Source organism: Lithobates pipiens, unplaced genomic scaffold, assembly GCF_037356315.1.
Source record: "Lithobates pipiens isolate NorthernLeopardFrog02 unplaced genomic scaffold, aLitPip1_a1.2 Scaffold_23, whole genome shotgun sequence".
Classification (NCBI taxonomy): Eukaryota; Metazoa; Chordata; class Amphibia; order Anura; family Ranidae; genus Lithobates; species Lithobates pipiens.
In genome coordinates this window covers 319,856,724-319,880,130 of record NW_027507785.1, presented here as the reverse complement: position 1 = coordinate 319,880,130, position 23,407 = coordinate 319,856,724, and the positions used below count along the sequence as shown (strand labels likewise).

The 23,407-nt window shown below is 46.9% G+C and overlaps 1 protein-coding gene across 4 annotated transcripts in view; it reads left to right on the top strand.

Moving 5' to 3' along the window:
* FGGY (FGGY carbohydrate kinase domain containing) overlaps nt 1–23,407 on the top strand; it is a 381,065-nt gene that overhangs the window by 277,045 nt on the left and 80,613 nt on the right. For 3 of the 4 annotated variants that reach the window (XM_077450606.1, XM_077450604.1, XM_077450603.1), the window contains exons 11-12: nt 2,418–2,565; nt 11,439–11,513. In XM_077450606.1, the coding sequence (XP_077306732.1) occupies nt 2,418–2,565; nt 11,439–11,513 (223 nt within the window). The remainder of the gene's footprint in view (nt 1–2,417; nt 2,566–11,438; nt 11,514–23,407) is intronic. The other variant, XM_077450605.1, reaches the window with a different exon arrangement.

The window sequence follows — 23,407 nt, the reverse complement described above, 5'->3', positions numbered from 1 at the left end:
GATATCCACATGGGCCTGCAGCCTCCTGGGACACATCACATGTTCCAGAAGAATGCAGGACCAGTCTTACTGTGCCACCCATGTGCAGCAGGAAGCCAGAAAGTCAAAGCCAGCTCTCAAATCCAAGATGACAGCATGGGCAAATGATGTCCACATGAACCAGCAGCCTCCTGGGACACATCACATGTTCCCAGAGGCTGCAGGACCACTCTCATTATGCCATCCATGTGCAGTACCCATGTGCAGCAGGGAGCTGGAAAGTCGAAGTCAGCTCTCAAATCCAAGATGGCGGCATGGGCTAATGATGTCCACATGACCTTGCAGCCTTCCTGGGACACATCCCATATTCCAGGAGGTTGCAGGACCAGTCTTACTGTGCCACCCATGTGCAGCAGAAAGCCAGAAAGTCAAAACCAGCTCTCAAATCCAAGATAGCAGCATGGGCAAATGATGTCCACGTGAGCCCACAGCCTCCTGGGATACGTCACATGTTCCAGGTGGTTGCAGGACCAGTCTCATTAAGCCACCCACATGCAGCAGGAAGTGGGGAAGTCAGAGCCAATTCTCGAAGATGGCAGCCCAGGGGAATGATATCCACATGAGCCCACAGCCTCCTGGAACACGTTACATGTTCCAGGAGGCTGCAGGACCAGTCTTACTGTGCCACCCATGTGCAGCAGGAAGTCAAAGCCAGCTCTCAAATCCAAGATAGCGGCACTGGAGATTGGGTTCCACGTCAGCCCACAGCTGCAGATTTTAATAAATGTGGAATCTATATTGCACTTAGGTGGTGTTGTCCTTGTCTTGTTTTCTTTCCCCTCGCTGCAGCCTCCTGAGACACGCCACATGTTCCAGGAGGCTGCAGGACCAGTCTCACTGTGCTATGCATGTGCAGCGGGAAGCGAGGAAGTCAGAGCCAGTTCTCAAATCGAAGATGGCAGCGCGGGAGAATGATATCCACATGAGACCGCAGCCTCTGTTCCAGGAGGTTGCAGGACCGGTCTCACTGTGCCATGCGTGTGCAGCGGGAAGCGTGGAAGTCAGAGCCAGTTCTCAAATCGAAAATGGCAGCGCGGGAGAATGATATCCACATGAGCCCGCAGCCTCTTGGGACACATCATGTGTTCCAGGAGGTTGCAAGACCGGTCTCACTGTGCCATGCGTATGCAGCGGGAAGCGTGGAAGTCAGAGCCAGTTCTCAAATCGAAGATGGCAGCACGGGAGAATGATAATCAAATGAGCCCGCAGCCTCCTGGAACATGTGACGTGTCCCAGAAGGCTGCGGGACCTGTCTCACTGTGCCATGCGTGTGCAGCGGGAAGCATGGAAGTCAGAGCCAGTTCTCAAATCGAAGATGGCAGCATGGGAGAATGATATCCATATGAGCCCGCAGCCTCCTGGGATGCGTCACATGTTCCAGGAGGCTGCGGGAACGGTCTCATTGTGCCATGCATGTGCAGCCGGATAGTGGAAGTCAGAGCCAGTTCTCAAATCAAAGATGGCAGCATGGGAGAATGATATCCACATGAGCCTGCAGCCTCCTGGGGCACATTGCATGTTCCAGAAGGCTGCGGGACCTGTCTCACTGTGCCATGCGTGTGCAGCGGGAAGCATGGAAGTCAGAGCCAGTTCTCAAATCGAAGATGGCAGCATGGGAGAATGATATCCATATGAGCCCGCAGCCTCCTGGGATGCGTCACATGTTCCAGGAGGCTGCGGGAACGGTCTCATTGTGCCATGCATGTGCAGCCGGATAGTGGAAGTCAGAGCCAGTTCTCAAATCAAAGATGGCAGCATGGGAGAATGATATCCACATGAGCCTGCAGCCTCCCGGGGGCACATTGCATGTTCCAGGAGGCTGCGGGACCGGTCTCACTGTGCCATGCGTGTGCAGTTGGAAGCCGGCAAGTCGCAGCTCTCAAATTCGGCATGGCAGCACTGGGGACTCTCAGTGATGGGAAGAACCGGTTGCAGGAATACAGAACTGGACTCCTCGGAATGGAAAGTACAGTATTTGTAGCTGCTATTTGTAATTTTAAACCAAATGGGTGAAGTTTCTAAGTTAAAAAACATTTATTTACATATAAATCCAAAAAAAGCTGTAATACGATTATTGATCCCCTAATGGCAATATTACCATTTGTTGGGAGCAGCAGACAAAGTTTACATAAGATAATTATTTTTGCCTCTCCCTGATCCCCCTTTTCCCTCCTCTCGCCCCCCACCCCCCCCCCCCCCCGACCTTCCGATGGCTAATTGCAGTCGCCGGCGTTCATTTAATGGCTGTGGAAAATAAGTCAGACGCACAGAATCGTCTGATTGACCTTGTTATGTTTTCCATCCTTCTCACAGATGTACAAATGTTTACACTGCGCCGTATGAAGTCTAATGTTCACGCTGTTTTTTTTTTCTCGCAGCGGCCAGCACGTGTACGCATATTTAAACCGCCACCTGGACCAGATGAGGGCGTCCCGACCAGAGAGGATCCTGGGAGCCGACTTGCACGTATGGCCGGACTTTCATGGGAACAGGTCACCTCTCGCTGACGTCACCCTGAAGGGGATGGTAAGAAGATAGCTGCAACATTGTAACACAATTGGTACCCGGGTGGTTACCAGGGATGGTCTTGGGTTGCATGGCACCCGGTGCAAATGGCATCACCCAATCACAAAGCAGGTCTCTCTGTAACTATTGCTGTAAAGATGGAGTCAAGACGTGGGTAGTCTGTATGCCAATGAAAAACTCAATAAAAAAGATTTTACAAAAAAAAAAAAGGCAAAGGGTACAAGGAACCCCCCCCTCCCCCACATAGCCCACAGATAGTGAATCCATATTGGCATGTTGGTGGCATGCTCCTGGTGATCTTCAAAGGAGAGCCATTGTTTAAAGGGCTCTTTATTCCATCGCTCCCATCCATCATCATCCAACGATTGTGTCCTCTAAATATGGAAATGGTAATGTAGTCACATTAGTTAGCCAGGTTGCAAAAAAAAAAAAAAAAAAGACGCGCCCATCAAGTTCAACCCAAACACAAAAAATACATTAAAGTGGAACTAAACTGTATCTGAGAACGACAAACTGAAAACAAAATTTAATTAATTTTAAATATTCATTGCAAACTTCCCCATCCATCCATGAGTCCATGCTTTTTTTTTTTTTGGAAAATCACTTTGAAAAACACTCCTCTATCAGATCTAGCTGCGGCCATCTTGAGTAAGGGCAGATGACCATAGCTCCCAACTGTCCCTGTTTTCAAGGGGCTGTCCCTTATTTGGAAAAAAAAGTCCCTCTTTCCTCCTCATGTGTCCCTTATTTTGGTCCGATCTGTATAGTTGTATATAAAATATAGACGTGTGCAATTCTTTTAGTTCCAAACTCGTTTTTTATGAATTTTGACAAAATTTGAATTTACGAATTTACGAAATTTTGCAATTTACGAAATTTTGCAGTTTTCCGAATTTCCGGAATTTCCAATTTCCGAAATTCCGAATTTTAAAATTTCGGAAATTTCACATTTCCGAAATTTCAAATTTCAGAATTTTCAAAAGTTTGTAAATCCGGAAATCTGGAATTTCGGAGATACTGAAATTCAGAAATTCGAAATGTGTAAATTCAAAATTTTCTGAAATTTGCAATTCGGAAATTGGGAATTCAGAATTTCAAAATGTTAGAATTTCGGAAAATCGAAAAGTGGAAAATTTAAAAAATCTGAAGGTTTCGGAAATTCAAAATTTCGGAAATTCGAAAATTTATAATTCGAAAATTAGAGTTTTGAAATTTGAAAACCAAACAATAAGAATGAAAATCTGAACATTCAAAAGACTGAAAATCTTAAAATTCAAAAACCCGAAAATCTGAAATAATAACTAACTAATAATAAATATCAAATTATAGGTATTGGAATTTCCTTTCAAATTTGGCTGTTAGTGAACGTATTGAACAAATTATCTGAAATTACTAATGCCGTATCTAAACGAATGGAACGTAACGATCTAATAATAATAAATAGCAATAATAATAATAAAACCTTTTTATTATTATTTATTATTAATTTGTTCCATTCCATTTGTTTAAATGCGGCATTCGTTATTTCAGATACTTCGTAACTTCAGATAAAATTGTATTCATTACGTTCACAAACAGCCAAATTTGAAAGGAAATTCCAATACCTATAATTTAATAGTTATTATTAGTTATAATTTTGAATTTTACTGATTTTCTTCCTTTTTTTCAGATTTTCAAATTTTTGAATTTCCAAATTTTTCAAATTTTGAAAAAACCGAAAATTCCGAAATTTGGAATTCAAAAATTCGGAAAATCAAAATTTGAAAGTTCGGAAATTTGAAAATTCAGAAATTTGGAATTCAAAATTTGAAAATTCAAAATTCCGAAATTTGAAAATTCTAAAATGTTATTCGGAAATAAAAAAATTCGAAATTCGGAAAATTAGGAAATTCAGAAATGTAAAAATCCAAATTTTTGGATTTCCGAATTTCTGAAAAAAGCAAAAAAAGAATGAAATGAAAACTAATGAATTTTTTGTCAGTGCACAGGTCTAATAAAATTTACTATTTATCTATCAAAAAGTGTTTCCCAGTACTCAACCTAACACCCAATTTCTAAATGTCTGCATTTGTTAATCCCAAAATCCAAAATAAAGGAATAGTAATGGTTAAAAAAAAGCACCAATCATTTTTTTTTTTTTTTACAATTTTCCTTTAAAGGATCCTTTTTGGTAATAGGTAATTGCCATCTCAGAAAGTTGGGAGGTAGGTAGATGAGTCATGTAGCATTTACTTCCTGGAATCCATCTGCCCTTAGTTCAGGCATGCAGGCAGGAGGATGTGCTTAGCTGAGAAAGCTCCTCCCCCCACCTGAAGACTCATGGGATGTATGACATAATTTTAACCTTGGCCAGAAATCAGTAAGTAACTGAAGAAATGTAGGGAAAAAAGTTTAAAACAAGTAAATATAATATATCTTCCCATCTCTACAGGTCCTTCTCAAAAAATTTGCATATTGTGATAAAGTTAATTATTTTCTGTAATGTACTGATAAACATTAGACTTTCATATATTTTAGATTCATTACACACAACTGAAGTAGTTCAAGCCTTTTCTTGTTTTAATATTGAAGATTTTGGCATACAGCTCCTGAAAACCCAAAATTCCTATCTCAAAAAATTAGCATATCATGAAAAGGTTCTCTAAACAAGCTATTAACCTAATCATCTGAATCAACTAATAAACTCTAAACACCTGCAAAAGATTCCTGAGGCTTTTAAAAACTCCCAGCCTGGTTCATTACTCAAAACCGCAATCATGGGTAAGACTGCCGACCTGACTGCTGTCCAGAAGGCCATCATTGACACCCTCAAGCAAGAGGGTAAGACACAGAAAGAAATTTCTGAAGGAATAGGCTGTTCCCAGAGTGCTGTATCAAGGCACCTCAGTGGGAAGTCTGTGGGAAGGAAAAAGTGTGGCAGAAAACGCTGCACAATGAGAAGAGGTGACCGGACCCTGAAGAAGATTGTGGAGAAGGACCGATTCCAGACCTTGGAGGACCTGCGGAAGCAGTGGACTGAGTCTGGAGTAGAAACATCCAGAGCCACCGTGAACAGGCGTGTGCAGGAAATGGGCTACAGGTGCCGCATTCCCCAGGTCAAGCCACTTTTGAACCAGAAACAGCGGCAGAAGCGCCTGACCTGGGCTACAGAGAAGCAGCACTGGACTGTTGCTCAGTGGTCCAAAGTACTTTTTTCGGATGAAAGCAAATTTTGCATGTCATTCGGAAATCAAGGTGCCAGAGTCTGGAGGAAGACTGGGGAGAGGGAAATGCCAAAATGCCTGAGGTCCCGTGTCAAGTACCCACAGTCAGTGATGGTCTGGGGTGCCATGTCAGCTGCTGGTGTTGGTCCTCTGTGTTTTATCAAGGGCAGGGTCAATGCAGCTAGCTATCAGGAGATTTTGGAGCACTTCATGCTTCCATCTGCTGAAAAGCTTTATGGAGATGAAGATTTCATTTTTCAGCACGACCTGGCACCTGCTCACAGTGCCAAAACCACTGGTAAATGGTTTACTGACCATGGTATTACTGTGCTCAATTGGCCTGCCAACTCTCCTGACCTGAACCCCATAGAGAATCTGTGGGATATTGGGAAGAGAAAGTTGAGAGACGCAAGGCCCAACACTCTGGATGAGCTTAAGGCCGATATCGAAGCATCCTGGGCCTCCATAACACCTCAGCAGTGCCACAGGCTGGTTGCCTCCATGCCACGCCGCATTGAAGCAGTCATTTCTGCAAAAGGATTCCCGACCAAGTATTGAGTGCATAACTCAACATAATTATTTGAAGGTTGACTTTTTTAGTATTAAAAACACTTTTCTTTTATTGGTCGGATGAAATATGCTAATTTTTTGAGATAGGATTTTGGGGTTTTCAGGAGCTGTATGCCAAAATCATCAATATTAAAACAAGAAAAGGCTTGAACTACTTCAGTTGTGTGTAATGAATCTAAAATATATGAAAGTCTAATGTTTATCAGTACATTACAGAAAATAATGAACTTTATCACAATATGCTAATTTTTTGAGAAGGACCTGTATATTAATGATAGAAGAATAAGGATTACAAATAATTCATGTTGATTGAGAACGTTTAGTTCCCCTTTAAACGCTCTGCACCCTTGGAACGTTAAAGCGTATCTAAGACCCAAAAATAATTTAATATATTGCAGTTTATCAGTTCCTGGATGTTATGGCTGCATTTGTACTTTCACACGAGTCCCCGCCCTCGAGGAGCTTACAGTGTAAGGGCCGTATCTCACACACATAGTATTGGAAAGGGAGGGAGGAATAGGTCAAGGGGCAAAAAATAGGCCAACATCCCACAGCAGTGCAAAGAGGGGAAAAAAGACCCCTAACGAGACTTTTAGGGCCTATAGCAGTGGTCTCCAAAGTGCGGCCCAAGGGGCCAGATATGGCCCTTTGCTTGCTTCTATTTGGCCCTTAGGGCAATATTTCATCCACTGACACCAATGATGGGAGACAATTCCTCACAATGACACCAACAATGGGAGACAATTCCTCACAATGACACCAACAATGGGAGACAATTCCTCACAATGGCACCAATGATGGGAGACTATTCCTCACAATGACACCAATGATGGGAGACTATTCCTCACAATGACACCAACAATGGGAGACGATTCCTCACAATGACACCAATGATGGGGGAAAATTCCTCACAATGACACCAACAATGGGAGACAATTCCTCACAATGACACCAACAATGGGAGACAATTCCTCACAATGTCACCAATGATGGGGGACAATTCCTCACAATGACACCAACGATGGGAGACTATTCCTCACAATGACACCAATGATGGGGGAAAATTCCTCCCAATGACACCAACAATGGGAGGCAATTCCTCACAATGGCACCAATGATGGGGAAAAATTCCTCCCAATGACACCAACAATGGGAGACAATTCCTCACAATGACACCAACAATGGGAGACAATTCCTCACAATGACACCAATGATGGGGGACGATTCCTCACAATGACACCAACAATGGAAGACAATTCCTCACAATGACACCAACGATGGGGGACGATTCCTCACAATGACACCATCGATGGGAGACAATTCCTCACAATGACACCAACAATGGGAGACAATTCCTCACAATGACACCATTGATGGGGGACGATTCCTTACAATGACACCAACAATAGGAGACAATTCCTCACAATGACACCAACACTGGGAGACAATTCCTCACAATGACAGCAACAATGGGAGACGATTCCTCACAATGACACCAATGATGGGGGAAAATTCCTCCCAATGACACCAACAATGGGAGACAATTCCTCACAATGGGAGACAATTCCTCACAATGACACCAACAATGGGAGACAATTCCTCACAATGACACCAATGATGGGGGACGATTCCTCACAATGACACCAACAATGGAAGACAATTCCTCACAATGACACCAATGATGGGGGACAATTCCTCACAATGACACCATTGATGGGAGACAATTCCTCCCAATGACACCAACAATGGGAGACAATTCCTCACAATGACACCATTGATGGGGGACGATTCCTTACAATGACACCAATAATAGGAGACAATTCCTCACAATGACACCAATGATGGGGGACGATTCCTCACAATGACACCAATGATGGGGGAAAATTCCTCCCAATGACACCAACAATGGGAGGCAATTCCTCACAATGACACCAACACTGGGAGACAATTCCTCACAATGACACCAATGATGGGAGACAATTCCTCACAATGACACCAATGATGGGGTACGATTCCTCCCAATGACACCAATGATGAGGGACGATTCTTCCCAATGACACCAACAATGGGGCACCGTTTTTCTCAATGACACCAATGATGGGGCCAATGTCATCAGTGATGGGGCACAATTCCTCTCAATAACACCAACGATGACGCATAATTCCCCCCAATAATTCCAACGATGGAGCACAATTTCTATGAAACAAAAAGATGATTGGCTGCACACCCACACAATGAAATATTGGCTTTATTTTGTAAAAATTTGTAAAAACAAATAGTGGATAATTATAGGCAGGGGAGAAAAAAAGGGTTGACCCACTTCACACAAGATTCGTGCTTTGTCAAAATCACAATTCTTCTTAATGACACCAACAATGGGTCACAATTCCTCCCAATCACACCAATAATGGGGGACACTTCCTCACAATGACACCAACAATTGGCCACAGTTTCTCTCAATTACACCAATAATGGGGTCCAATGACATCAGTGATGGGGCACAATTCCTCCCAATGTCACCAACAATGGGGGACGATTCATCCCAATGACACCAACAATGGGGCACAGTTTCTTTCAATGATACCAACAATGAGGCCAATGACATCAGTGATGGGGCCTGAATAACACCTACGATGAAGAACAATTTCTCCCACTAACACCTATCAATGATGGGGCACAATTCCTCTCAATGACACCAACAATGAAGCACAATTCCTCCCAATCACACCAATGATGAGGGAAAATTCCTGACAATGACACCAACAATGGGGCACAGTTTCTCTCAATGACACCAACAATGGGGCCCAATGACATCAGTGATGGGGCACAAGTCATCCCAATGTCACCAACAATGGGTGACGATTCCTCCCAATGACACCAACAATGGGGCACAATTTCTTTCAATGAGGCCAATGACGTCAGTGATGGGGCCTCAATAACACCAACGATGAAGCACAATTTCTCCCAATAACACCAATGATGGGGCACAATTCCTCTCAATGACACCAACAATGAAGCACAATTCCTCCCAATTACACCAATGATGGGGGAAAATTCATGACAATGACACCAACAATGGGGCACAGTTTCTCTCAATGACACCAACAATGGGGCCCAATGACATCAGTGATGGGGCACAATTCATCCCAATGTCACCAACAATGGGGGACGATTCATCCTAAAGACACCAACAATGGGGCACAATTTCTTTCAATTAGGCCAATGACGTCAGTGATGGGGCCTCAATAACACCAACGATGAAGCACAATTTCTCCCAATAACACCAATGATGGGGCACAATTCCTCTCAATGACACCAACAATGAAGCACAATTCCTCCCAATCACACCAATGATGGGGCAAAATTCATCACAATGACACCAACAATGGGGCACAGTTTCTCTCAATGACACCAACAATGGGGCCCAATGACATCAGTGATGGGGGACAATTCATCCCAATGACACCAATGTTGGGGCACAATTGTTCACAATGACACCAACGATGGGGCCCAATGACACCAATGTGGGACCCAATGACACCAATGATGGCCCCATATGACACCAATGATGGGGCACGATTTCTCTCAATACCACTAACAATGGGGCCCAATGACTCCAATGATGGGGTACAGTTCCTCCCAATGACACTAATGATGGGGCATGATTTCTATCAATGACACCAACAATGGAGCCCAATGACACCAATGATGAGGCACAATTTATCTCAATGACACTAACAATGGGGCCCAATGACTCCAATGATGGGGTACAGTTCCTCCCAATGACACTAATGATGGGGCATGATTTCTATCAATGACCCCAACAATGGAGCCCAATGACACTAATGATGGGGCATGATTTCTATCAATGACACCAACAATAGGGCCCAATGACACCAATGATGGGGCACAATGACACAATGACTCCCACTGAAACAAACAGAGGGGCGTTATTTTCTCCCGCTGATGTGGGGATCTTTTCGACTCCCACTGACCACAGTCCGGCCCCCTCTAAAGTCTGCAAATGGCCCTTTGTTTAGAAAGTTTGGAGACCCCTGGCCTATAGGAAAAATGATACCATAATTGTAAAAATAGACGTGTGTATATACAGTGTGTGTATATATTTATATAGATAGATAGATATGTAAAATCACAAATGTAAACGTTGTTAAACATAGACATAAAAACACAGCTGGTTTCAGAAAAATATTCTTTTTCTTTTCATACCAATGTATATCCCTGAAGATGGAATATTTTTGTGAAACGCATTGAGCGATTCGGTGTATGTTTGGTCTCGGTATATGTATCGAGACAACCACCAGGATCCTGTGAACATTGGTCACATGTACTTTTGTTGTGTATGTTGTATATGCAATAACCATTACCCCAGCCATGTTTTATGTCTTTGTTTAATAAAGTTTACATTTGTGATTTTACATATTTTGGTTATAACCATGTTTATTTTCACAATTACGGTATCATTTTTTTGCTATAGCCCTAAAAGTCCCGTTTGGGGTTGTTTTTTTTTTCGCTCTTTGATCTCACATACATACATATACTAGGGCCATCATCTACCCAAGGAGGAAACCTACTGCTTTTCCGGAATTTGAACCAAGGACTCCAGCGCTGCAGGGCAGAACTGATTACCAAAGCCACTGCGCTGCCCAGAAACATACTTGGTCTGAGTATGAAAGAAAACTAAGGCAGCTGCCATAGCTAAAGGCTTGGAAAGAAGCAATATGTTTATTATTTTGTTCTTAGGCTTAGCTATACATTAACCCTGCAGTTGATCCAGAGGAAGGCAAAAAAAAAAGAACTCTTATGAAGCTTGATATTATTTTATAAAACTCCTTCTGTAGCCCCAGTGGCAATCGGATGCTCTCTGGATCCCAGGGGTGTCATTGGCCCAGCCATAGCCAACCATAAATGATGCAATTTTTCTGTTAGCGATCAAATATAGAGGCATGTGTATAGGCCGCTGCAGACGCGGGCAACGCCTACTGAAAACCCACCAAAAAATAACCGAGATGCCCATACATTTAGTCCTGAATTCCGGCTCAGTACATTTTATTTTGTTCTTTTTTTTTTTTTTCCCAACAGATTGTGGGACTAACTCTATCAAAAGGCTTGGACGATCTTGCCCTTTTGTATTTGGCCACGTTACATGGTATTGCGGTAAGTTCTCTTCATCCCCGGACTGTGATTGCAGTGTGCCACGATGAGATGCCGCCCCCCCCCCCCCCAGTGGGCGGGTTCATGACATCCTACACCTTTAGGAAGTGGGTGGAATGAAGCCGGGTGTCATTCAACCTGTAGGAGCCATCAAGGTTGAGTCTATGAGACACGTCTAGGGCATGGATTCAAAAAATGAAATAAAAAATGTAATGGGGCTATAAGGCAATTCACAGGAAAAGCCGGCACAGTGGTGTAGTGGTTAGAACTCTCACCTAGCAGTAAGAAGGTCGCTGATTCGAAACCCAACCATGACACTACCTGTCTGGAGTTTGCATGTTCTCCCTGTGCCTGCGTGGGTTTCCTCCCACACTCCAAAGACATGCAGGTAGTGTTAATTGGCTTCTGTCCAAAATTGGCCCTAGTATATGAGTGGGGACCTTGTATTGTGGGCTCCTTGAGGGTAGGGACCGATGTGAGTGTGCAATCTACAGGGATAGGGACAATTATAGACACTCACTCAGGTTGAACTGGATGGACTGGTGTCTTTATTCAACCTTGCTAACTATGAATATGTCAGCAACAATGGTCATGCTTTATTGTGAAATAGCATGGCACAGCTGAAAAAAATTACAATGCGTTTCGGCTATCGTGGCTACTACATAAATGTCACATTCTTCTAAATAACAATTAAGCAATCACATGATCACAATAAAATCACATGGGCACACACAAAAAATGTGCTCTTGTGACTTTTTTTCGCGGCCTATATGTTTTTATTGGGATCATGTGATCACCTAGTTGTTGTTTAAACAAATATAGTAGCTATGATTAAGGCCTGGTGGACGAAACACGTTGGAGTTTTTTTTTATCAGCTATACCATGCTATTTTGAAATAAAGGATAACCATTTTTTCATCGGAGTGCCGGCTTTTCCTGTGGATTGGATTTTGCTGGAGGTCATAGAAAACTGTTTTGCCTGAGCACCCGACACCCAGATCTGTGGATAGAAGAGGCAGTTGTAGTGCTGTTTCGCTTGTTTATGTTAATGGTGTGTAAGGCAACCCAGCTTTAAAATGCTTCTCAGCTTACAGAAGACCTTCATCACAAAAAACATGTGCAAAAGGCTCCGGCCCCCTCCTTCTCCACAATTGTTTTTTTTTTTTTTAATACTGTCTTTTTTTTGTGCACAGAGCAGCACTAACTCCATTTTTGCCTAGTTGAGAATGATGTTGCGCATGTGTGTGGAGATGTGTTGGGCTTCGGGACCTAGCAGAGACCTTCAGCACATCTATGTACACTCATAATGATAGTTAAGGAGGCCCAAGACCTCTATGTGTGTGTGTGTTAGTGTGCAAAACTTTGGAAGAACCCATTCTGAAAGTCCCCGGGGCTATAAAAATGTCATCTATGTGGTAGGTTCTGTGTTTCCATTGGAGAGATTTGCTCTGTCTGCTGTCTGCCTTGACCTCTGGCTGGACACTGACTATTCTTGCCTGCCTTGACCTCTGGCTGGACTCTCACTATTTTTGCCTCCCTTGACCCCTGTCTGGACACTGACTATTCCCACCTGACCCCAACTTCAACCTCTGCCTGGCCACTGATTTTCTTCTCTCCTGTCTGCCTTGACCTCTGCCTGGACACTGATTATTTTTCTCTGCTGCCTACCTTGACCACTGCCTGGAAACTAACTATTTTTGCTTGATGCCTGCCTTGACCTCTGCCTGGACACTGACTATTCATGCCTAGGGATGAGCTTCGTGTTCGAGTCGAACGCATGTTCGACTCGAACATCGGTCGTTCGTGCGTTCGCCGAATTCCGAACGTTTGGGCCGTTCGCGGCAAAATTCGTGTGGCCCACAATGCACTGCGATGGCGCAATGCATTGCTGTCTCACGATTGGCCAAGCATGCACTGTGACCCCGCATGCTTGGCCAATCGCAGCGCCAGTGGCGGGAAGAGCAATGGTTGGCCACAGGCATCCTGCCTGTGGCCAATCATAGCTCAGACTGTGTAGTGCACGCCCCACACTATATAAAGCTGCCTTTCAGGCGGCCTCGTGTAGTGTTTGTTAGCATCTGAAAGCAGTGGGTGTTCTGTGTACCTTCAACACAGTTACACACCAATCGTTTTTGGCTGATTTACTATTTTGCTCTTGTGTAGTGGTTACTGTCTGTGCCCTGACCGCAGTATACACCACTATATTCACCTCACCTATATAGCTAGTGATCTAGCTTTAATAATAGAGCTTGCAGTCAGTAGTGTTAGTGCGTGCTGTCTGCGTGCTCTGTACCCAGTACATACCACTATATACACCTACATAGCTGTTCTCTATTTGGGCCCGATTGTCATCTGCGGGAGTTATTGGAAGTTGTGTGTGCCTCCAGCACAGCACAGTATACATCTGTATATACCCCTTTAACTCTGCTGTTTTCTTGTTATTGTCTGCGTGCCCTGACCGCAGTATACACCGTGATATTCACCTCACCTATATAGCTAGTGGTCCATCTTTAACAATAGAGCTTGCAGTCAGTAGTGTCACTCAGGAGATAGTGCGTGCTGTGTGCCTGCTCTGTACCCAGTACATACCGCTATTATCCACCTACATAGCTGTTCTCTATTTGGGCCCGATTGACATCTGCTGGAGTTATTGGAAGTTGTGTGTGCTTCCAGCACAGCACAGTATACATCTGTATATACCCCTTTAACTCTGCTGTTCTATAAAAAAGGCATCTGCAGGAGTTAGTGGGTGTTGTGTGCCTCCAGCACAATATAAACTACCCAACTACTGTTTTACCCAACTCCCTTCAGGCCATTACCATGTCTGGAAGGCCAGCAAGGAGAGGCAGACAGGCGCGAGCCGATAAAAGAGGGCAAGCAGGCTCTGTGTCTAGAGACAACAGTGCTGGTCGTGGACGCGGTGCATTGTCATCAGCACGTGGCCATGGGACATGCTTGTCCTTCTTTTCTGCAGCTGGACATGTTGAACCGCAACATGCCAACGACTTGGTAGAGTGGATGACCAAGCCCTCTTCATCCTCCTCATCCTCTCTCACCCAGTCTCAGGGTAGTAGAAAAGCAGCTGCCAACACATCGTCGTCCCTCCTCTCAATGTCATCATCAGTGACTCCTTCCCTAGACCCACCACGTCCTCCTGAGGAGTCTCCTGAACTCTTTGAGCACAGTGTTGGGTACATGCTCCAGGAGGATGCCCAGTGTTTGGTGGGCTCTGATGATGACACTCAGCTAGAGGAAGGCAGTAGCGTGAGCGCAGAGAGAGGGGATGCTCAAGAAGGACAGCAATCTGGCAGTCATGTTCCACAAGCTGCAGCATACTGCCAGGTTTGCTACAGCGATGAAGAGGGAGGGGATGATGAGGGCACTGACTCCACGTGGGTGCCTGGAAGGAGGGAGGAGGAGGAGGAGGCACATGTCCAACGAGGCAGGATGCCCTCCGGGGGCCAGCTTAGGGGCAGCACACCGACTGAATCACACCGCAGAGCTCCGCCTGCGCAGAGCGCTTCCTCTGCGCGTTATTCTAAAAGTTCTTTGGTGTGGGCCTTTTTTGAGATGAGTGCATCAGATCGCACCGCTGCTATTTGCAACATATGTCTCAAGCGTATCTCACGTGGCCAAAACATCAGCCGCTTGGGCACCACATGCTTGACCAGACATATGTTGACCTGCCATGCAGCTCGTTGGCAAGCATACCTCAAAGACCCACACCAAAGAACAAAGCGGACCTCTCCTTGCTCCTCATCAGCTGGCATCTCCAACCCCACTAGACCTTCAGTCCTCTCTGAAACCTGCTCTGAGAGGAATGAAGGTGTAGAATTAGGTGTGTCACAGCCAAGTGCTTCCGGGAACTCTGCTAGTGGTACATCCACGTCCGATTATAGCAGACAAATGTCCCTGCCCCAGCTACTGGAGCGGCGGAAGAAATTTACTCCCAGCCATCCACATGCCCAGCGGTTGAATGCTAGCTTGGCTAAATTGCTAGCACTTCAACTGCTGCCTTTTCAGTTGGTAGACTCGGCCCCCTTCCGTGAGTTTGTACAATGTGCGGTTCCTCAGTGGCAGGTCCCCAAACGCCACTTTTTCTCACGGAAGGCAATTCCGGCTCTCTACCGGCATGTGGAAGGCAATAGTGATGGACGAACTTCCGACGGGACGTTTCGCGAACGCGAAACGCGAACGGACACAAACGTTCGCGAAAACGACCGTTCGCCGCGGGCTCCATTGACTTCAATGGGAGGCGAATTTCGCAAACCTTTAGGTCGAATTTGCGGCCACGGGGTAATTATTAGGGGGTAGCACGTAGTCCCACCACCTGGACAATAGCATAATACATGTATGAGGTGAATTTGGGATCGATAACTACAAGCATTTTTTTTTTATTTGGGAAATTGTTCTGACAATTCAGGACTATGGAGCTAATGAAGGCAATGGAGGAGAGGGAAGGTCAGGGACCAGGGTAGGCAAACAAGAGGGTGCAGGAGATACAGAGCACTGACAGCAGCACCGTAATACAGAGCACTGACATCAGCACCGTGACATACAGCGCTGACAGCAGCTCCGTGACATACAGCGCTGACAGCAGCTCCGTGACATACAGCGCTGACAGCAGCTCCGTGACATACAGCGCTGACAGCAGCTCCGTGACATACAGCGCTGACAGCAGCTCCGTGACATACAGCGCTGACAGCAGCACCGTGACATACAGCGCTGACAGCAGCTCCGTGACATACAGCGCTGACAGCAGCTCCGTGACATACAGCGCTGACAGCAGCTCCGTGACATACAGCACTGACAGCAGCTCCGTGACATACAGCGCTGACAGCAGCTCCGTGACATACAGCGCTGACAGCAGCACCGTGACATACAGCGCTGACAGCAGCTCCGTGACATACAGCGCTGACAGCAGCTCCGTGACATACAGCGCTGACAGCAGCTCCGTGACATACAGCGCTGACAGCAGCTCCGTGACATACAGCGCTGACAGCAGCTCCGTGACATACAGCGCTGACAGCAGCTCCGTGACATACAGCGCTGACAGCAGCTCCGTGACATACAGCGCTGACAGCAGCTCCGTGACATACAGCGCTGACAGCAGCTCCGTGACATACAGCGCTGACAGCAGCTCCGTGACATACAGCGCTGACAGCAGCACCGTAAGCAGCCCCAGGAGGAAGTCAGCACAGCACAGGGATGGTGTGATCCCCTCATAATAAGAACCCCCAGGAGGAAGTCAGCACAGCACAGGGATGGTGGGAGCCCCTCATAATAAGAACACCCAGGAGGAAGTCAGCACAGCACAGGGATGGTGGGAACCCCTCATAATAAGCAGCCCCAGTAGAAATATGACACCGCTCAACCTCTTCAAAGAGGAGGGTAGGGGCATATAGTACGGTGTGCTTTTTTGGGTCAGGGAAGTGAGCCAAATGAATTAAGAAGGTCTGTGTGCTTGATTCCAAAAATTGTTTATAGACATATACATGGTCTACTGATCACATGTGTTGAATTCCTCCGAGATCCATGCCTCATTCATTTTTAGAAATGTGAGGTAGTTAACACTGTGGTGAGCTAGGCGAGTACGCTTATCGGTCACAATCCCCCCTGCTGCGCTGAACGTCCTTTCGGACAGGACACTGGATGAGGGGCAAGCCAACAGTTCGATTGCAAATTGGGCAAGCTCTGGCCAGAGGTCAAGCCTGCCCACCCAGTAGTCTAGGGGTTCATCACTCCTCAGAGCGTCCACATCGGCCGTTAACCCAATGTAGTCGGACACCTGACGGTCTAGGCGTTCCCTGATGCTGGATCCGGATGACACCTGTCGATGGGTCGGCTGAAAGAATGACCTCATATCCGAAGTCACCAACACATCTTCAAACCGGCCTCTTCTTGCAGGCGCTGTTGGATTGGTACCCGCAAATCCTTCTCTGGGAGTGGGAATTGCTCCTCTGCCAGCGCACGCAAAAGCAGAATGCAGCATTTCTCGAAGCAAGGCCTGGAAGTGCTGCATTCTGACAGCCCTCTGCGACGGCGGTAACATTTCCGCCATTTTGTGTTTGTACCGGGGGTCTAAGTACGTTGCCACCCAGTACTGGTCCTTGACCCTCATGCTTTTTATACGGGGGTCCCTATTAAAACACTGGAGCATGAAGGCCCCCATTTGCACTAAAGTGGAAGCGGTGTGGTGGCCTGGCTCCTGCTCATCATCCAGGATAATGTCGTCCTCTTCATTCTCCTCTCCCCATCCTCGCACAACAGGGATCCCAGAAAGGTTTAAAGCATGCTCTTCTTGCTCCTGCTCATCCGCCCCGGCACCATCCTCCTCTGACTCCTCATCAGACTCCTGTTGTTGACTTGTCTCAGATAGAGTAGCCCCCCCTGGGAATTCATCCAGCATTGCGACTTCCTCATCTTCCCGCTCCTGCTCCTCCACAGCCTGATCAATGACACGACGCAATGCACGCTCCAGAAAGAAGGCATAAGGTACCATGTCACTGATGGCGCCATGGCTGCGACTGACCAGTTTGGTGATCTCCTCAAATGGCCGCAGAAGTCTGCATGTGTCGCGCATGAGCAGCCACTGGCGCGGTGAAAAAAAACCCAGCTCCCCAGAACCGTTTCTTTCGCAGAGTTCATACAGGTAGACGTTAACTGCACGTTTCTGCTGGAGCAGCCTATCAAGCATATAGAAGGTTGAGTTCCATCGCGTCGGGCAATCGCAAATAAGACGTCTGACCGGCAGATGGTGTCGCCGCTGAATGTCAGCAAGGCGAGCCATGGCCGTGTAAGATCTTCTGAAATGGGCCGAGATTTTCCTTGCCTGCCGCAAGATGTCCTGGACCCCAGGGTATTTGACAAGGAATCGCTGCACGACCAAGTTTAAGACGTGTGCCATGCACGGCACGTGCGTGATTTTGCCCTGTTTCAATGCGCTAAGCAGATTGGCACCGTTGTCACACACCACTTTACCAACTGTCAAATTGAGCGGTGTTAGCCACTCATCTGCCTGTGAACGCAAAGCTGAAAGGAGTGCCGGGCCAGTGTGGCTCTTTGCTTCCAGGCACAACAGACGCAGCACGGCATGGCAACGTCTCACCTGGCATGTGGAATAGGTTCTGGGGAGCTTGGGCGGTGCAGTGGAAGAGACGCTAGCAGCGGAAAAGGAGGAGGCAGCTGAGGAGGAGAGGGAGGAGGATGGAGTAGGAGGAGGAGAAGAAGAGTCAGGCCTGCATGCAATCCGTGGCGGTAAAACCAAATCTACACGGGTGCCACGGGTTACATGCTTGACGGCCGTCAGAAGGTTCACCCAGTGGGCAGTAAAACTGATATACCTTCCCTGCCCGTGTTTGCTAGACCACGTGTCTGTGGTCAGATGTATCTTGGCACCGACACTGTGTGCCAGAGATACATTCACTTGCCGCTGAACATGGCCATATAGCTCTGGGATGCCCTTCTCTGAGAAATACTTCCTTCCTGGGACCTTCCATTGTGGTGTTCCAATGGCCACAAATTTGCGAAAGGCCTCCGAGTCCACCAGTTTATATGGCAGTAGTTGGCGGGCTATGAGTTCTGACAAGCCAGCCGCCAACCGTTGGGCAAGAGGGTTATCCGGCGTCATCATTTTTTTACGCTCAAACATTAGGCCCACGGAAGCCTGCCTTTTTGCAGAAAAATGTGAGCTTGGCGTGATGGAAGGTGGAGTGGAGGACAATTGTGAGGAGAGAGGAGAAGGAGAAGTAGAAGACGAGGCTGGACGGTGAGAGCCTGCAGTGTGGCTTTGTGTGTTCCGTTGCTCCCACTGGGCTCGGTGATGGCTGCTCATGTGCCTTCTTAAGGCGGTCGTCCCTAGGTGAGTATTGGGCTTACCGCGACTAACGCGTTGACTGCAAAGATTGCAGATGGCAACGCTATTGTCAGCAGCGGACACGTTAAAAAAAGCCCACACTGCGGAGCCATGTGCCGGTGTCCTGGGAGCGCCAGATGTGACCGTACATGGTCGATGACTCGCTCCTGATACATTTGCAGTCTGCTTTGTCCCTGCTGTGCAATGTAAGTCATTGCTGCTTCTCCTCCCTATCTGCTGGTCCATATCTCCCTCTGAACTCCCCTCCTCTTCCTCTCTTGTGGGCACCCACGTGACATCACTAGACACGTCATCATCAACGTCACCTTCCCCACCGCTATAAGTAGAGATCTCGGAGTAGGCAGCAACACCGGGGACCAACCTCCTCCTTGGGCTGATCTGGGTACTGGCGTCAGACTGCTGAGTAGCGCTTGTTGCTACCTCCTCTTCCTGATCCAATACCAAGAGTGGCTGCGCATCAGAAATGTCCTCTTGATATGGATCGGAAAATAATTCCAGTGACTCAAGCGGAAGGTATGTGGTGGTGGTGGTGGTGGTCGTGTTGTTGGTGGTAGTGTCTTTGGGGGTGCACATAGCAGAGAGTGAAGAAGAGGGTGCAGATCGAGAGGATGAGGAGGGTGCAGAAGAGTAAGGCTGAGCGAGCCACTCAACCAAGTCTGGTGCATCCTTTAAAGTAATTGAACGCACCTTCTGCAACTTCCCACTTTGGCTCAAGCCTGTTGCTCCTGCCCTACCCCTACCACCCCTGCGGAAGGGCCTGCCTCTTCCTCTGCCTGTCATTTTTTAAATGACCCTGTGACAAAACTCTTAGTCCCTATACCGATGAAGGACTGCTGCAGTATAGGGCAGCGGTCAGCAGTGGTGCACGTCAACCCTATCTATTGTGGACCGATAGCGGTCCTTACAGAACAGCAGACTGTACCGCACTCAAGCCTATGTACCGTAGCACCCTATACCAAGTTACCAGTCCTTATAAGAACTTTTGTGGACCAAGCAGGTTGTGTATTAGTGTTTAGCAGACTGTACGTCAGTCCCTATACCGCTGAAGGACTGCTGCAGTATAGGGCAGCGGTCAGCAGTGGTGCACGTCAACCCTATCTATTGTGGACCGATAGCGGTCCTTACAGAACAGCAGACTGTACCGCACTCAAGCCTATGTACCGTAGCACCCTATACCAAGTTACCAGTCCTTATAAGAACTTTTGTGGAACAAGCAGGTTGTGTGTTAGTGATTAGCAGACTGTACGTCAGTCCCTATACCGCTGAAGGACTGCTGCAGTATAGGGCAGCGGTCAGCAGTGGTGCACGTCAACCCTATCTATTGTGGACCGATAGCGGTCCTTACAGAACAGCAGACTGTACCGCACTCAAGCCTATGTACCGTAGCACCCTATACCAAGTTACCAGTCCTTATAAGAACTTTTGTGGAACAAGCAGGTTGTGTGTTAGTGATTAGCAGACTGTACGTCAGTCCCTATACCGCTGAAGGACTGCTGCAGTATAGGTGAGCGGTCAGCAGTGGTGCACGTCAACCCTATCTATTGTGGACCGATAGCGGTCCTTACAGAACAGCAGACTGTACCGCACTCAAGCCTATGTACCGTAGCACCCTATACCAAGTTACCAGTCCTTATAAGAACTTTTGTGGACCAAGCAGGTTGTGTATTAGTGTTTAGCAGACTGTACGTCAGTCCCTATACCGCTGAAGGACTGCTGCAGTATAGGGCAGCGGTCAGCAGTGGTGCACGTCAACCCTATCTATTGTGGACCGATAGCGGTCCTTACAGAACAGCAGACTGTACCGCACTCAAGCCTATGTACCGTAGCACCCTATACCAAGTTACCAGTCCTTATAAGAACTTTTGTGGAACAAGCAGGTTGTGTGTTAGTGATTAGCAGACTGTACGTCAGTCCCTATACCGCTGAAGGACTGCTGCAGTATAGGTGAGCGGTCAGCAGTGGTGCACGTCAACCCTATCTATTGTGGACCGATAGCGGTCCTTACAGAACAGCAGACTGTACCGCACTCAAGCCTATGTACCGTAGCACCCTATACCAAGTTACCAGTCCTTATAAGAACTTTTGTGGACCAAGCAGGTTGTGTATTAGTGTTTAGCAGACTGTACGTCAGTCCCTATACCGCTGAAGGACTGCTGCAGTATAGGGCAGCGGTCAGCAGTGGTGCACGTCAACCCTATCTATTGTGGACCGATAGCGGTCCTTACAGAACAGCAGACTGTACCGCACTCAAGCCTATGTACCGTAGCACCCTATACCAAGTTACCAGTCCTTATAAGAACTTTTGTGGAACAAGCAGGTTGTGTGTTAGTGATTAGCAGACTGTACGTCAGTCCCTATACCGCTGAAGGACTGCTGCAGTATAGGTGAGCGGTCAGCAGTGGTGCACGTCAACCCTATCTATTGTGGACCGATAGCGGTCCTTACAGAACAGCAGACTGTACCGCACTCAAGCCTATGTACCGTAGCACCCTATACCAAGTTACCAGTCCTTATAAGAACTTTTGTGGACCAAGCAGGTTGTGTATTAGTGTTTAGCAGACTGTACGTCAGTCCCTATACCGCTGAAGGACTGCTGCAGTATAGGGCAGCGGTCAGCAGTGGTGCACGTCAACCCTATCTATTGTGGACCGATAGCGGTCCTTACAGAACAGCAGACTGTACCGCACTCAAGCCTATGTACCGTAGCACCCTATACCAAGTTACCAGTCCTTATAAGAACTTTTGTGGAACAAGCAGGTTGTGTGTTAGTGATTAGCAGACTGTACGTCAGTCCCTATACCGCTGAAGGACTGCTGCAGTATAGGTGAGCGGTCAGCAGTGGTGCACGTCAACCCTATCTATTGTGGACCGATAGCGGTCCTTACAGAACAGCAGACTGTACCGCACTCAAGCCTATGTACCGTAGCACCCTATACCAAGTTACCAGTCCTTATAAGAACTTTTGTGGAACAAGTGAGTTGTGAATGTTTAGCAGACTGCAGCAGAAGGGCAGCAGTCAAGTATAATATCCTTTCTATATTTGGAAGAAAGAATATTATACATGTACAAGCCTATTACTGTACCACTGATACCAGTCCTGAAAAGAACCTTTGTGGAACTAATAATAACAGCAAGTCTTTAAAATTACCCTCACTGCCTGACAACACTGCTTCCTTCCTGTCCCTATACAAATTGGCAAAAAAAGAGAACGATTAGTGGTTACTGGAACAGCTCTTTTGTGGACCTTGATAGTAACAGCTAATGATGATGATGATGATGATGATGATGAAAGACTAATCTGGCTGTCCCTGTAGCATACACCGTCCTTTCCCTTTCTCTAAACTAACAAAAGACACTCAGGCTGCTGCAAGAATCAGCAGCACAGCAAACCTATCAACACCTAACACCTATACCAGTCCTGAAAAGAACTTTTGTGTACCAAATAGCTAGTGGTTTATCTCTCCCTACTCCACACAGGAACCTGTCCCTATCGTAACAGAAGAAAGAATGTAAAATGGCCACCGGATCGGGTGTATTTATAGGTTAGGGGGAATGTACAAGTGTCCATGTGCTGTCATGTCTCAATTGGCTGTCCTGTATCACATGATAAACGTGTCACCAAAGGTTAAAGTTCTTGTATACATTAAACACGTAAGTCCGCCGCGGCGAACGACGGAAAAAGGCGTTCGAACGTGCGGACCGCGAATGTCGGAAATTCGCCGCGAAACGACCGCCGGGCGAACCGTTCGGCCATCACTAGAAGGCAATGTCCTTGCCTCGCTGGACAGGGCGGTCAGCGGTAAGGTGCATATTACCGCTGACTCATGGTCCAGCAGGCATGGACAGGGACGTTACCTGTCTTTCACGGCCCATTGGGTCACTCTTCTGGCTGCTGGGAAGGATGCAGGACAAGGTGCAGTAGTATTGGAGGTTGTTCCGCCACCACGCCTCCAAAATGCTACTATTGGTTGTGACACACCTCTCTCCTCCACCCCCTCCTCTTCTTCTTCCTCCATGGCCTC